This window comes from Branchiostoma floridae, chromosome 12 (assembly GCF_000003815.2).
Source record: "Branchiostoma floridae strain S238N-H82 chromosome 12, Bfl_VNyyK, whole genome shotgun sequence".
In the NCBI taxonomy this organism is placed as follows: domain Eukaryota; kingdom Metazoa; phylum Chordata; class Leptocardii; order Amphioxiformes; family Branchiostomatidae; genus Branchiostoma; species Branchiostoma floridae.
Window position 1 is genome coordinate 13,361,977 of NC_049990.1, and position 15,131 is coordinate 13,377,107.

At 40.7% G+C, this 15,131-nt stretch overlaps 1 protein-coding gene across 1 annotated transcript; it reads right to left on the reverse strand.

Annotated features, from left to right (window-relative positions):
* Positions 1-1,224: 1,224 nt before the first annotated feature.
* On the reverse strand, positions 1,225-14,768 carry LOC118427336 (ubiquitin carboxyl-terminal hydrolase 32-like). The gene is made up of 13 exons (XM_035837074.1): positions 14,245-14,768; positions 13,517-13,610; positions 11,614-11,789; positions 10,331-10,636; positions 8,997-9,038; positions 8,332-8,408; positions 7,365-7,422; positions 6,928-7,056; positions 5,921-6,144; positions 5,151-5,310; positions 4,262-4,367; positions 3,528-3,671; positions 1,225-1,954 (listed from the first exon to the last, which is right to left on the reverse strand). The coding sequence occupies exons 1-13, from the start codon at positions 14,590-14,592 to the stop codon at positions 1,668-1,670; spliced, it is 2,151 nt and encodes a 716-aa protein (XP_035692967.1). The 5' UTR covers positions 14,593-14,768; the 3' UTR covers positions 1,225-1,667.
* Positions 14,769-15,131: the final 363 nt, after the last annotated feature.

The window sequence follows — 15,131 nt, forward strand, 5'->3', positions numbered from 1 at the left end:
CTTGGCTGAGGCATGTCATAATGCCACGGTTGTACATGCACTACAAGTACAACCCTCACAAATGGGCAGTCTATACCAGCTCCCATGTCTAGGTCTGTGTGTCCAAGTATCAGGTCTGTGTGTCCATGTGTGTATGTTTCATTGTCAACAGCATAGCTTAAGATGTTGTGGATGGATCGTAACAATATTAAGTTTTGGTATATTGATAGATGTTGGAAAATCAAAGGAATGATGTAACATCATAGGCTCCAAAGCCACTTTCTGAGGTACTGATGCAGGACTTCTGATATTTGTGTTCTGGATCATTGTTTTCTAATAGTAATACGCTTTGGACTTGTAAAGAGGCAAAGTAGGGTTTGGCCCCCTGGCAACATTTTTGGAACTGCAGCTGCCATTTTTGTTCGAGACTTTTAAGAAGATGAGTTTGATGGATAATGTCATGACTCTTGGTAAATAGAGAGCTCAAGTGACATAGACATCAGAGCTTATCATGCAAATAGGAGCTACTTTGCATAATTGATGAGGAAAAACCTGCTGCATTGAATTTCCATTAAATCATTTGTAACATGTGACTGAAACTCATTTATGTAAATTTATAGAAAGTACTTTGGCAGGAAATAACAAGAGTTCAGAGACATCATATCTCTGTAGGACATATCTAGAGTCTATTTGTTTAATATTGTCATTAATTATGCAAAGAAGTTAGTAATAAGCATAATCTATTGAAATTGATGAGCCCCACTACCTAAATTAGGCCACAGCAAGTAAATTTTATGGATGACATCAGCGCGCGCATTAATTTTTGCCTGATTTCAGAAGAAAAAAAACAAGATTTTTTTTCTTCTGCAGGGATGGTCAACATGACGATAAAGTACCAAAATGAGCAAATATGTTGTATTGTAGCCTAATAATTGTACTTTCAGAAGTCACACTTGCGAGGTACCCAGGGCTGTAGTTGTAGAAATGAAACTTATTGGATAGTTGTAAAAGTGACACCAATATGGAAGCTATGAGCCTCAGTGTGGTTACCAACTTTGATGGTGATGCCAGTCTACCACACTAGTGTCACTTTTACCACACCAGAACATGTCTTGAATACAGGAATGAATGCCTTGTTGGCTCTGATACCATGTTTTGTCCCTTTAATTCTTGTTACAACATTCATCACAACTGTATGGTACCTATTTTTGAATATGTAGCCATCTTGTTTTTTCACCCATCTTGTTTTTTTCCCGCCCTATCGCACTATTTTTGCAGTCTGCAGAGGATGTCATCCATAAAATTTACTTGCTGTGGCCTTACATTGTATAAGAATAAGTCGTATCCTTTGGCATTCCATGTTCATATTAGTTATGCAAATGACTGATCTCACCTGACAAGGATCAACAGACAAGAAACAGGACTTCATACAAATCAAATGTTCACCTGTAATCTGTACGTACCACAGGTAGGAACTTTATCAGCTATGCCTACGGTTCATCAAAATTCATAACATTAACAATCCATTAAAGGGATATTGAGTTATGCCTGCGGGCACACAAATAAACACAGGCTAGCCTAATAACAGTGCCTCCTTTACAGACTGAGGTAATAAGTAGAGTTAAAGGGCCACTTGTCATTATAATGCCTGTTTTGAGTGTAAGAAAAATTGGTTATGATGAATAACATTACAGATCAAATTTCAGCATCTCTTCTTGTTGGTCAGGGAAAGGACTTTCTGTGGCCTGGTTGTTATACAGACCTTCCCTGTCTGCCATATTGACTGCACCAAAGAACGGAGACCCGTCATCCTGGGGGTCCCCCTGTGTGGAGCTGTAGTCCCTGAGCATGTCGTTGATGTCTTCCATAATGTTGGGGCTGCCCAGGTTGGTAAGACAGGGGCTCTGAGGAGGGGAGGGTGTTGGGAAGTGGTCCACTGGTAGAGGAGATGGGGGTCTAAAGCTCACGGACGTTCCTGAAAAGAAGAGAAAGTTTGCTTTAGATATGGCATTTCTGAATAATGCAGATACAGTCAAACCTGTCCGAGCGACCACCTCTTCTCAGCGACCACCTGGCCATTTCGACCGCTTTTTCTCGGTCCCGATTTTTTTCCCCATTGACGTAAGCATTAAGCGACCTTTTCTCAACGACCACCTGGCCAACGCGACCGCGACCGGCCCAAATTGGGACCCATAACGACCGCATCATTTTCAAAATTGAGGTTTTCGTCGATTTTTTATGATTACTAGCGCGATTCTGTGCCGAAATAGGCCAGTTTGCGTCGGATTTTGACTGCCATTACAATGTTATGTTTAGAATAAGGATGGCGGTGGTCAATGGGTGGGTCAATCGGGCAGTCTACTGTAATATGGGAGGAAATTTCGTTGTAAGAAAATCCGACTTTAGTTGTTACAGAAGTTTTTTTGTTTTTTTTAAATCTATATCATTATGAAGTGAACGACTGCTGAAACGTTTATAGCCTCATACTTTTTAAAGAAAGATCTGTGTTATGCTTTTGTCCAACTGTACTGTACATAAACCCGCGTGGGTTAAAGTACGCTATCGGGACATACCGGGCATCGAATTCGAAAGGTGCACCGTAGTTATTTCAGATATGGCGATCAAGAACACAGCGACGCATGAAGGCTTGTATAGTAACTGACAGCATCAAAGTTCCCTTACTGTCTAAAACGTTAGTGTACAAATATTGAGCTTTAAAACACTGTATCGCATAAAAGCTCGATAAAAGCTTGGGGTTAAATTTACAATTTACAGTTGGCATCGGGCATGTTTTAAGTCGATACTCTTCTCAGCGACCACCTGCCCAAATCGACCGTTTTTCCCGGTCCCCCGGTTGGTCGTCTTGGGCAGGTTTGACTGTACAGTTATGTGAACATAGGACACCTACATGTATCACATTAAAGGCCACACTAAGGCTTCTACAGCCACTTGTGAAAGACAGAGTAAACCATACAGCCAGGCAAAGTGACAAACATGAAAACAAACAGATAAAGATGGTGCAAATAAAGGCTACCATTTATTTACACTGTAAGGGCAATACATAATCATCATTATTTGTCATCCTCTACGAGGTGCAGCAAGTAAAGTTTGACTTCCAGTACAGTCTGTCATACATCGCTTCAAGGAGTTCCAGACCATCCAGTTCAGTTTCTAATTTAATAAGACAACCAACGACCGAACTAGGGCAACCAACACATTTCTTAGAGAAAACAGGTGTCCACTACTTCTGAACAAGAGTTTTCCAGCTGGCTCTCTACTACGAGCCACATGACCGGCAAGGAGTAGTAATTACATTATCATATCAAGCTCAAGGGTAAAATAATACAATGCAATCAATAAATAATTAATATCAAGAATATATGTCTTTAATTTTTTTAAGTTCTGAACTTTTCTAAGTGTATAAGACATATGTCAAAACATGAGAACTTCTATCTGTACTTTGGGCTGTTGTGCGGCTAGAACCCAGCACCTAGGTTCTGTAGGTGAGATTTTCCTTCCAAGACATGATATTTGGGTTTAAACCTTACCCTTTCTCTGATAGAAGAGTACGTAAACATTTTTGGCATCTTCTTCTGAAGGCTGTAGCTGAGACACAGTCTCATCGTTGTAGTATCTCCAACTGGAGCTGAGCGGGTGCTTAGTGAAGCAGGTGTAGTGCCCAGCATTCACTCCTGCACAAACAAGGTACACATCATCACAGACTAATTTGGTAAGTCATTTTTTAGCTAACGTAGTGATTAGTGGCCTTGCTATCTCACTCACCTGATATGCAAGATCCCAGAAAGGGTTGCAATACTATTAAAGGATAGACTATGAAGTGCCATCATGGCCAACTGTTGTTGCAGAAATCTGTGCTTGCAGAAATCTGTGCATACAATGTAGCTCCTGTCTTCTTTGTAAAGTCCAGTAAGCTGGTCATCAGTGAAACATTTACTTCTTTTACAGGTGTGCGTACAAAAAGTCTGTGATTTCCTTCAAAACCGTGAACATAAAAGTACATCGAAAAATAAGGAATTACAGTATACGCTGTGTATATATCATGGTGAGATTATTGAAGACTGTGAGATCCTTAGAAGACCATGGAGGTGATCACTGAAAAAACACTGAGAGGTCTGTCAAAGTTATGGATGAACTGGTGGTATTCTCACTTAACTGGACAAATTAAAGTGGCCATAGTATATGATATACAGAAAATTTTGGATCATCAGCATAAATCAGGCATGGTGACATGTACAGAAAGTAATTATAGTAAAATCTATACCTCCAAAATGAAGGATGCAGCTCTGTAAGTCATATGTGGGAGGACAGCTGGTACAGGAGTCATCTTGTAAGGCTGAAACATCCAGAGTTTCCAGTGGGTAGTGTACCTGCAGCACACACAAACACAGGTCTGAAATATATGCCAGTAAGGCAACTATACTTTGTATGGTGCAACTTAGTTTCACACTTATAGGTAGTGCAGTGCAGTAAACTGCCTAAAGCCATACATGTGCACCAAGGTCAAAAATAAGTATTGCAACATCAGATCAGGCCTAACATCTGGAGTATTGACTTTCAAATAGAAGATCTTTTCAATTATCATCGTGATTTTCAAAGATTTATCCACATTCACTGGTTCACAGCCATTTGGCTAATGGGCTTTTTGGTTGAATTGGTGTTTTTGATCTGTTTCGCTTACTCTAAACATTGGTTTTGTGGTACATTTGGACAGGTCTTTTAAAATATCTGCACAATCTTACACATGTAAATAACTTGCATAGTTTCAGTTCATGTCAATAATCATAGCAAATACAATGCATGACAACACTCATCCCCCCAGCCCCAAAAATTCTTCCCCCAAATTTTCTTACCATGAACGATCTTTAAACATTAGACTGAAAGCCTTTAGTATTGGAATTTACTTGCTGAGCTCAAGATTAGGGCCTTGCACTTTATGGCAACCTGAAATGTAAATGGGCAACCTAGAAATTGGCTGAGGTTGCCCACTGGATGGTGTTAATAGTGCCTGTAGTGGTATTCCAGCAAATTCCTAATTATAACGCAATTAACTTAACATACAGTCAATGTAGTTAGTCGATCTAGTTATATCTCCTCTGACATTGGATATCTCAAGACAAAAAGGCATAACTGAAAGATGCTAAATAACTTACTTTACTGTCAATCTTGATCCCAGTGAGTTGATGAAACACAAATCTCTTCAGGTACACCACAAGGGTTTCTGGGAAGCGGCACACCTTCAGTGTTTTCCTTGCAGACTGGTTCTGCCGACACTGCGAGCAGTACCAGGGGTTGTGTTCATCCAGCTCCTCACTACAAACACAACGGGGAAAATTCAACATTGTCATATTGTCACTCATCAAGTACTAGATCATACAAAGTCATGTGTATACCTGTGTATACATGTGTAACAAGTAGCTTACACATACAGGGCTCGGAATACTTTTTTCTGCATATCTGCACTGGTGCAGGTAACACTGGAAATTGCCTGCACCAGACAAATTTTACCTGCACCACTCTGAACTTATGAAGTATGGATCCTACTAAAATTGTTCAGGAACCATATTTTTTCTTCTATACTTTGTAGGTGGTAACAGTCAATGCAGGTAACAGTCAATGCAGGTAACAATCAACATACACCTACATCATATGACATTTATGTATAAAATCTAGTACATGGACCAGTGTAGGTAGACACCAGAAATACCTGCACAGCTCTAATTTTACCTGCACTAACCTGCATAATTTTATGGGTGGTATTTTGCGCCCAGGTGCTATAAACATACATGTACACAATGTCATGCAGAATAGATATCAGTATAAATCATAGCTGTGTTGTCATACAAAGCAACAGTATTTTTTATCATAAAGTCCAGTTTAATGACTAATTAAAGGCTCAATGTTTTGCAGTTCTCTTGCAGACCTTTCAGTAAAGGCCTTGAAACTTTCTTCCAAGGTGAGCACATGTGGGGTGCTGCTGAAGTCCTTCATGGAGCAGTGGTCCTGGACACTGTCCTGGTCCTGGTCACACCGCCCGGTCAGCCTGACGGTCAGGTGGTCACCAGGCTTCAGACTGGTGGGACCTTCCCTGGGGACCTCACACCCACTACAGTGGACAGTGAACATACAGCGAGAGCAGTGGACTCCCTGAGGGGGGGGGGGGCAATAGTAGAGAAAACCAAGAGTTTAGTGATTGAAATAATTATACAGGGCCAGAGTATTTTGTGAATAGTACCTACCCTTCAACTTCAAGTGCACAAAACAAGTTTGGGTGAAGTGTACACATAGATGAAATAGAGCTACTGTAGAGCATACAGTAACAGTTATGACTCAGCAAAACATGCAATGAGCCCAGATTCTATAGCAGCTACATGTACAGTATCTTCAATATTTGTTGTACAAGAAAAATGTGAAGAATATGTTACATGTAATACTAAACAAAAATTAGGTGCACAGCTCCAATTTAGTTTTACAAAAGTGCACAATTTACACACCTAATATTTCCAGATCTAATTACAGTTGCAACAGATAACTACAAAATTTAACAGATGTAATTCTAATGAGAAATAATGCTTTTGCAGGTCTACTAAAGAAATAATTTTAAAATTCATAGGAAGGCTATAATGTTTATTACATTATATGGATGACATCCTCTGGGAACTACAAAACTGAAAAAAGTGGTCAGGAAGGTTGAACAAAAACTACAGTACGTTAAATTTTGTTCTTTCATATCTGCTTCAACTTCACATATTGTAATTGGAACGGACTTTGAGATTCTACGACTATCACTTTCATATACGCTTTCCAATATTTTTCTTGCAATTGTTTGTACCATTTATGACGTCAAAAACTTTATTTTTGGAAATGGATAAAAACTTCAGACGTCATCCATAAAATGAAATGAACATGGTATAAAATTGGAGACCCAACCTGTCCATTGGTGAGATGTAGAGAATAGGAGGTGCCCAGGGGCAGAAACTGTTGTACTGAGCTGTACATGTCAGGTCCAGTCACCTCACTGGGTGCATACAGCACTCGGGGATACCCAAACAACCTCATCTGTGTGATGGGAGTCAAAACACACAGCTTTTATTCTAAGGTCTGTTTATACATTTAGGGCTTTCAACAATTGATGCAAGTGGTAACATTAAAAATTTGTATTACTCTTTAATACAGATAAATGCCATATCTGTGACTGTGACTGTACAATGCAAATCTGATGGTTACTTAATAAAAATAAGATAATATGGCCTCCTGCACATCAGTTTTAATTCCTAAGTTGTGTTTGTTGGATGACCAAGACTGGGATTATAAAAAAAATAGGTAGAATAAGTCACAGATGATGCTGATGATGAAAACACACAGACCTGTTCTTGTCCAGTCTCCATGTAGTCATAGCGGAACATGACCGGAATCTGAACAATCCTGCAGAACAGAGACTATTTAGAAAGTGGTGGGTGATCCTGTGTGCCTTTCTTGGCCTGATCAGGGCTCTGGCCAGCTCCAATTTTTTATCCATCAGCCAATTCTCATTGTCACGAAAATTAATTGATTTCGCTATGACACTACAAAGTAAAATGTTTATGAGAGAAAATAAGACGCCATGCTGACATTTTGCAAAACAATATTTGACATTGTCAAGATTCCAATCAAAGTTCGTAGAATGCACTATTCTGACTAGGAGTTAAAGGGACTGAACTGAGACCTTAATGAGACTATCGTATGCAAAAGGGCACTGAAACATATCATCAACAATGAAAAGAATAGCAAAACAAACAGTGTATGGCTTTCCGACCGTGGACGGCGTCCCCAAGCCGCCTGTAGCTTCCACCAAGGATTTTTGTCCATCAAGCCAAGGTTGACGGATTGGTTATAAAAGTTTTTCCATCACACGCAGCAAATTTCCGCAAATTGACTGCTGGCTAGAGCCCTGGGCCTGATAGATCATACCAAAATATGCACTCACCAAATGGGTGTAAGTCCATATGATCCTATGTATGTGGCATTCGTCAAAACTACATGTAACTAGTACATGCATTAAGACAATGTCATTGACTGATTTTTTTTCTTAAATGGAGAGAAAAGTCTAGTCAGCACATACAAATGTATTTGCAACCTACAAAAAGTTCATTTGGCTGAAATATCATTAACAGGACAATATGAAGAGGGAAGAAATGTACCCCAATATCCAAATGAACAAGTTTTTCAATATACATGAACAAAATGAGGATTAATAGTAATCAAAATGTTGTAACCAAGCTGCACAGAGCATTCTAGTTCTCTGTTTGCACTAAGAATCATGCTACCATAAAAACATCTGGCTAGAATAGAAACCTGAGGTCAGCTTTGGCCCCTTCACAGCTGACCAGTCGGCGAAACCCAAGGGATGGGTCAACAAGTATACAGCACACCTGTGGATACAAACAGGTACATATGCACATACAGCACACCTGTAGATACACACAAGTACGTAATTACTGACAGACACTGTCACGTTCTTCCAAACTTAGCATGTCTTTGACTAGTCTAAAATCTATTTTTCAGAGATACCATTTTTAATTTTTAATCTCATAAATTTAATCCACAAAAATTGTACATGAACCATCAAACCTGCCCTACCCAACAACCCTGGTGTCCTAACAGTATTAGAAACCGTTATAAATCAATATTCTAGATTTTGTTGTTACAGTTACAGTGTAGCTTAATGAAGAGAACAGTTACACAGCAGCAATGTTTCCATCCATAATAGACTGCATCCGAGCCAAAAAGACTCTATAGGCAGCATTTTGCCATTAAAATCCAAGGCAAATTGACCGATCATGAAATTACTCACTAATGATCACAAAAAAAGCTGGCACCCTTTTTTAAAAAGAGTTGGTTGTCATGGGTATGGTTCTTGCACTTCCTGATTTGGTCACTTAAGCAGGTTTGACTGAAATGATTCTCGTAATGCTTTACTATTAAATCACTATGTTGGATGAGCATAGGAAAGCACATACCGGGCACTGAAATCCACTGTTCAGGTAATGCTTGGATGTTAGCTGGAAGGAAAGAAAATCATTTTAACAAAGAAAACATTCTGGAGGAAACAAAATCATGACAGGACATAAGTATCACAATTATGTCATGTCAATACTAATTAGCAGGATCTCACACTTTTGTAAATGATGTTAACATTCAGAAAATTACTCATACAGTACCAGTTGCCAAGGGAAAGTGAAATGAAGATTGGTCAAATGTTTTTTTTGAGTATGGTTCTCCTGTCAATTCGACAGATGAGCAGGCAGACAGGCATTAACCTGTTTTGCCTGACCTGCACATGACTTTTAATGTGAAGGAGGGGTGTGCAATTCCTTCTCCACCCTCTCGTCTACTGGAGCACTAAGTCTCACAGGGACAGAACTGTATGACACGTGTGAGACGGCTTCAGTAGATGCAGCTTTGTTATTCGGAGTATCCGTCTCCTGGGAGGACTTCCGACCAAGGATGTAAGGGGTTCCTCCTACCCCCGATCGCACGACTTGTGTGTCATGGCGGGTGCATCATGCCCGAACATGCCCCTAAGCCAGGTCAAATGTACATCCTCCTGTACTCGCCTGATGGGCCTAGTGAGAGTTTTTATGAGTGATCATGAGTGTTTCATCATGGGAAGATGTGGGCAGATATTGGTTCAGTAGCCTGGCTAAATCCTCCTCCAAGCTACTGCACATCTACACAACGAAAAAATTAAGCAAGAAGGAAGAGTCCTTGGTCTTGCAGCTTTTTAAGAGACAAAATTGAATAAAGAAGTAGGATTCCATGAACACATACTGTACCTCAAATGATTTGGGCTCATTGCAATGGGATTTATATTTTTTTCAATACAACCCATCTTTTTGTACCCTTGTTATTGAACAGAAGAGACAACTTTCTTAGTCGCAGACTGTACCTAAGCTGAATTAGCAAACTATGGAGCTCAAACAGACTGGAATATACACAACAATGTGAATGAGCCTTTAGTGATCCAGTCATCAACTCCAGCTGAACACCCATAACAGGGCTTGAAAACCACCTGCATATGCAGGTTAGTGCAGGTAAAATTGGAGCTGTGCTGGTATTTCTGATGTCTACCTGCACCTAACCTGCACTGGTCCATGTACTGGGTTTATACATTTCACATACTATGATGAAGTATAAAAGAAAAAAAGCAATTTTTCCTGAACAATTTTAGTATGATCCATACTTCTCAAAGTCAGAGTGGTGCAGGTAGAATTTGTCTAAATGCAGTGCAGGTAATTTTCAATGTTACATGCACCAGTGCAGGTACGCAGGTATAATAACAGATGAGTGGTACCTCCATGCAGGTGTCACACAGGCAGCAGCCGCAGCCGGGGTCGTGAGTTAACAGCTGGTTGTCCGCCATCTCCTCCAGACAAACAGCACAGCTGCGCCAGGTGCTGACCAGCTTCAGACTGCCCCAGGCCTGGTCCTGGCTGTCCGCCATACTGTGGTCCTGTGAACCACCTGTGTACCCGGCACCCAGGGTACATGTACTGCTGGTGTTGGTGGCCTGGTGGTCAGCAGGTCGGACCTGGGTCACCTCAAACCCACAGATCTCCCTGTTGGTTGCGTTGACATATCTCAGCAATGTACCGTCATCCTGATGGTAGGCAAACAACTGTTACACATAGCATGAAATTTCATCTGTGTTGGTAGAAAACATTATAGAAATTACTAAACTTTGAAGGAGGCAGTGTACATTAGAGCCCACAGGCCCACACTCAACAGAGACGGGGGGCGACATAGACTTTCTGATACTTATGACCCCCTCCTGCAAAAGTGGTGTGTTCCTGACATCACTGCTGGAGATAGAGAGGGCCGTTCTGTGTACAAGGTCGACAGAGTTTGACCGAAAATTTAGGGTAACTCCACCACACAGATTCATTTGGTATGCTAAGTAGCGGAATGGACCATGGTGGTCAGTATCGCCTACTCACAAGTTCTAACATTCAGGTCTAGGTTCAGGTCCGGAACCCACGCCTAATCATTCTATGAATGAAAATGTTCTCTTCTTGGCAAAGGCAATGAAGAGTTGCCAAAGGGGTGCACTATCATCAGTATGTGCTTTGGCTAGATTATAGGCTAACAAAAGGCTACTTTGTAGCACTACAGATTAGAAACTCTTGAAAATCCTTTTGTGGTAAGTTAAAGATCCAAAATTATATAAAACAACTTAATACCAACGTAATAATGTAATAATGGACAGGTTTATATGTTTTGTTTGTGTCGTAAAATTCGGCCAAAAAGGTTTGATTTTTAGATGCTCCATTCTCTTATGCAGAGACATTCAACAGCGCCAGCAAATTGACTCTTGTCTGTACCCTGCTATCTCAACTGTCACCATCAGTTTCTCTGGGAGTAGCCACAAACCAGCTGTCAGTCAATCAGAGAATAGGCCTTTCAGTTTTCAAAAGGGATCTCGGATAAGCTCATTAATATTCATATGCAGGGCGGTAAGTAACTGATGGTGACGGTTGAGATAGCAGAGTACAGACAAGAGGCGGTTTTGCTGGAGCCGTTGGATGTCTCTGCATAGGAGACTGAGATGCCCTATCTGGGTATGATAGCTGTACCCACCAGTGTCCTGGAGATGTGATGGTCAAACACTTCAGCCAGAACAACCATGTCCTGGTCCTGTGGTCCACCAAGGACAACTTGCAGGGCCATCTTCAGGTCAAGGACCTTGCCATAGTCCTGGACTGTCAGACAATAGCGGACTGGGGTGGAGTGATCACAGGGTACCCAGGTCACCACTGAAAACATAGCAAAAATTCTTTTAACCTAAAGATAACTTTTGCTTACACTACATACATCATGTACGCCTCCAACAACCCTTCATTTGGGAACATAAACAGTTATTCAAATGATAATATTAACAAGACAATTAATAAAGCTAACTGAATGACAATTTCAAAGAGGATATGGGGACCAAGATTTCACTTAAATAAAGATTTTCCCTATGATGCAAGAAAATCTTTCCCTCCAAAGGAAAAAACAAACAGTTTTGGTAGCATGTGCAAGCATATATAAGGAAACAACAGCATGTAAACTGGATAGTTGGTGAGTGTGAGTAAGTTTATCTGATACAGCTTAGTAAGATTCTGGGTTAATATTATAATAAGTAACCTGAGCATTACTCAACCATCATAGCACTACTCTCACCTCTCAAATAGAAGTACCCCCTGGAATAAAAGTACCCCCCGGACAAATCCTCAAAATCTAATAAAAGTACCCCCTGGAATAAAAGTACCCCCCGGAAAAATACCAAATTGACAATGTAAACTGTGTCCATGCTACTTCAGTCCGGAAAAATACCAAATTGACATGTAAACTGTGTCCATGCTACTTCAGTCACAAGCAGGTAGGCTCTTTTTATTCATTTATGCCTGAGTACCATATCAGTTAATTGTATATAAATAATGAACAGAATAATTCCTATGTTATTGCATATATTTTCTTTATCTGAGTGTCACAACATCAACAAAGATTAAAATAAAAGTAAGAAATGAATGAAAATAAAAATTGAAGAAATGAAAAAAGAACTTTTGATTTCATAATCATTGTTACAAAATAACATTTTGAAGAAACATTCCAACTTAGTAGAATACCTTTCTCAATTCACCACTTGTGCTATTTTCAATGTTGCAAAAACCAAGGAGGTCATAGACACTGCCCCCTATTGAACAATAACGGTACTGCAGAAAATATTCATTCTCTCGCGCATTACCGCGAGATTCGGCGTGAGTTGATGAATCCAACATGGCGGATGTTTTCGAGCCGATTGAACGCTGTGCTTTATTTTGGAAGGGTTTTTTTCTTTGCTGGAACATTAAAACAAGTAGACTACGGGTGAAAAACGGTGGAAAAGTATTGGTAACTTTTAAGTTTGTTTATTTGGTGGTTAATTTCTGTGTTTTGATCGAGAATTTACGGATCTGAGTGACTGTGTGTGTAGCATGTGTTTGAGCTCGGCCTATGGACCTTTGGCGATGTTTTCGTCTTTGTTCAGCGCAAATTTCAAGATTTTTGGAAGGTTAAATATGGTCTAAAACGAAAAGGATATATGTGAGTGCAGCACCGAATCAGTTATTTTTGAACCTGAACCGAAAAGTTTTTGCAAATCCAGCACCGATCCGGCGTACCGGTACGCATCCCTAGTTAAGATGTTTGGGTCATACCGTTAGCGGCAGGGAAATCCGCGCTGCCTCGTCCGAAAAATAGTGAATTTTAAGCAAAAATACCGCGGAAATATGGGCAGAAAATACCAAACTTTCAATATTTTTGGGGTCCCTGGTTAGTAAAGAAAGCCCCAATTTGAAAAAAAAATAAACGTACCGTCTAAAATAAGGACGTACCGAGTGGATTTTGAGGCGGAAAAAAATAAACGTACCGGTACGTTTATTTGAGAGGTGAGAGTAACTAAAACATGAGAAATACAAATACTTTATCCCTAGATTTGTATGTACATGTACATACTTACCTATTTGTCTGTCAGTGGCCCTGGGCAGAGGTACAGACAGGTACATGAATGGTTCATAAGTCACAGAAGGGTGGTGACATACAGAGCAGGTCACCTGAAACACAACAGCATCACAACTTTCTTCATTAATGCTTAATATTTTGGGATGGTAAAAAGGTAATTATTATGTCATACCTGGGCTGTATACTAACGTTAGATATGGGTGTTCCAGACCAGGTGATAATTTTCCGTAACACAGGCTTCCATCAGTTAAACAGAACGCACTCCACACTACAAGCGAATAGAGTTATTTTGTTAGAATTTTTCTCCAATTGGCACAGGTTGAAACAATGTTTGGTGTCAAATTTTATCCCTTTTATGAGTAGTTTGGCAATTAAATCAGTGTTTTCTGACCTGGATATGACATAAATAAAATACAACACGGTATATTCCTTATCACCCTTGGTCCTGCGAGTCGGGCTGGTACCTCGGGTGATATGGAATACACCGTGCTGTGTTCTTTATCTATAGGTTATAGTACTCCAAAAGCCTTTGCAATGATGCTACAAATGTATCACTTATAACTTGTGACTTATAGAGGAAATCGTGCCTCACTTCGGTGGCATGACCATGGTCAGTTTTTAGACAGTTTTCTTAGTAACGTAGCAGGGCTTCGTCCTCGGTCTTTAGTTCCACAGCTCAGAGTGGCACTGATACAAAAAACACACAAACATGGTGGCAATACTTACTGTACTTTTGAACTGGCCCTGGAATGTGTCCACCACTACAGACTGGTTGTCTCTCACATACATCTCCCACTCCAGGTCGGCTTCACTCTCCCCTGAACACTCCTCCATTTCTAACTTCGACACATCCTCCCCAGCTTCTCCCCCTTTCACACCCTCAACAGCCTCTTCCCCTTTCACACCCTCCATGGCGACTCCCATCCTGTTCAGCACTTTCCGGGGGGGGTTCAGTTCTTTTTTGGACATGAATAACTTGGTGACCTTGCACTTGGGGCCCTGGACATCCCGGCAGTGCAAGCTGGTTATTGCTGATGTTACTGATGAAATCTGTGGCTCTTCTCTTCTGCTCATCCTCACTTGGCCCACACTTTAAGGATAAAGCACAGTCTACTTTCAGTCTCTGTTGTGCGATATTCTGTCCTTTCACCTGTAGCTCCTCACAGCATGCACCCTGTGTAACACAGTGTCCCTGTTTCTCTGCCATCACATTTGTGTCCTTGTTGTTAAGTTTCACGCTCTCGTCTGCGGTATTGTGGACCTTTCTATGACACAGGCTCTGTACTCTGGGCGGAGACTTGACAGACTTCTCATTATTCAACGTGTACGTTGTCTGCAAGTTTGTGTTCAGAGTTTTAGTATCCTTCATCAGGTATTCCTCAAAGTTGGGAAGATTTCGGGCCGGACTTTGTTCTGTGTGAAATGAGGGACTTCCCTCTAACACCAGCAGGTTGGAAGTGGGGGAGGGTACGTCCATACTGGTTACACTGCTCTTAGATTCCTCACTGTTGTCTTCATATATGGCACATTCCTGGTCACCGGGGGCAGCCAGGGGCTGGTCTGGCAGGACTCGATGCTTCTGTACAAGTTTGTGACTCTTGTTCAGCTCCTCA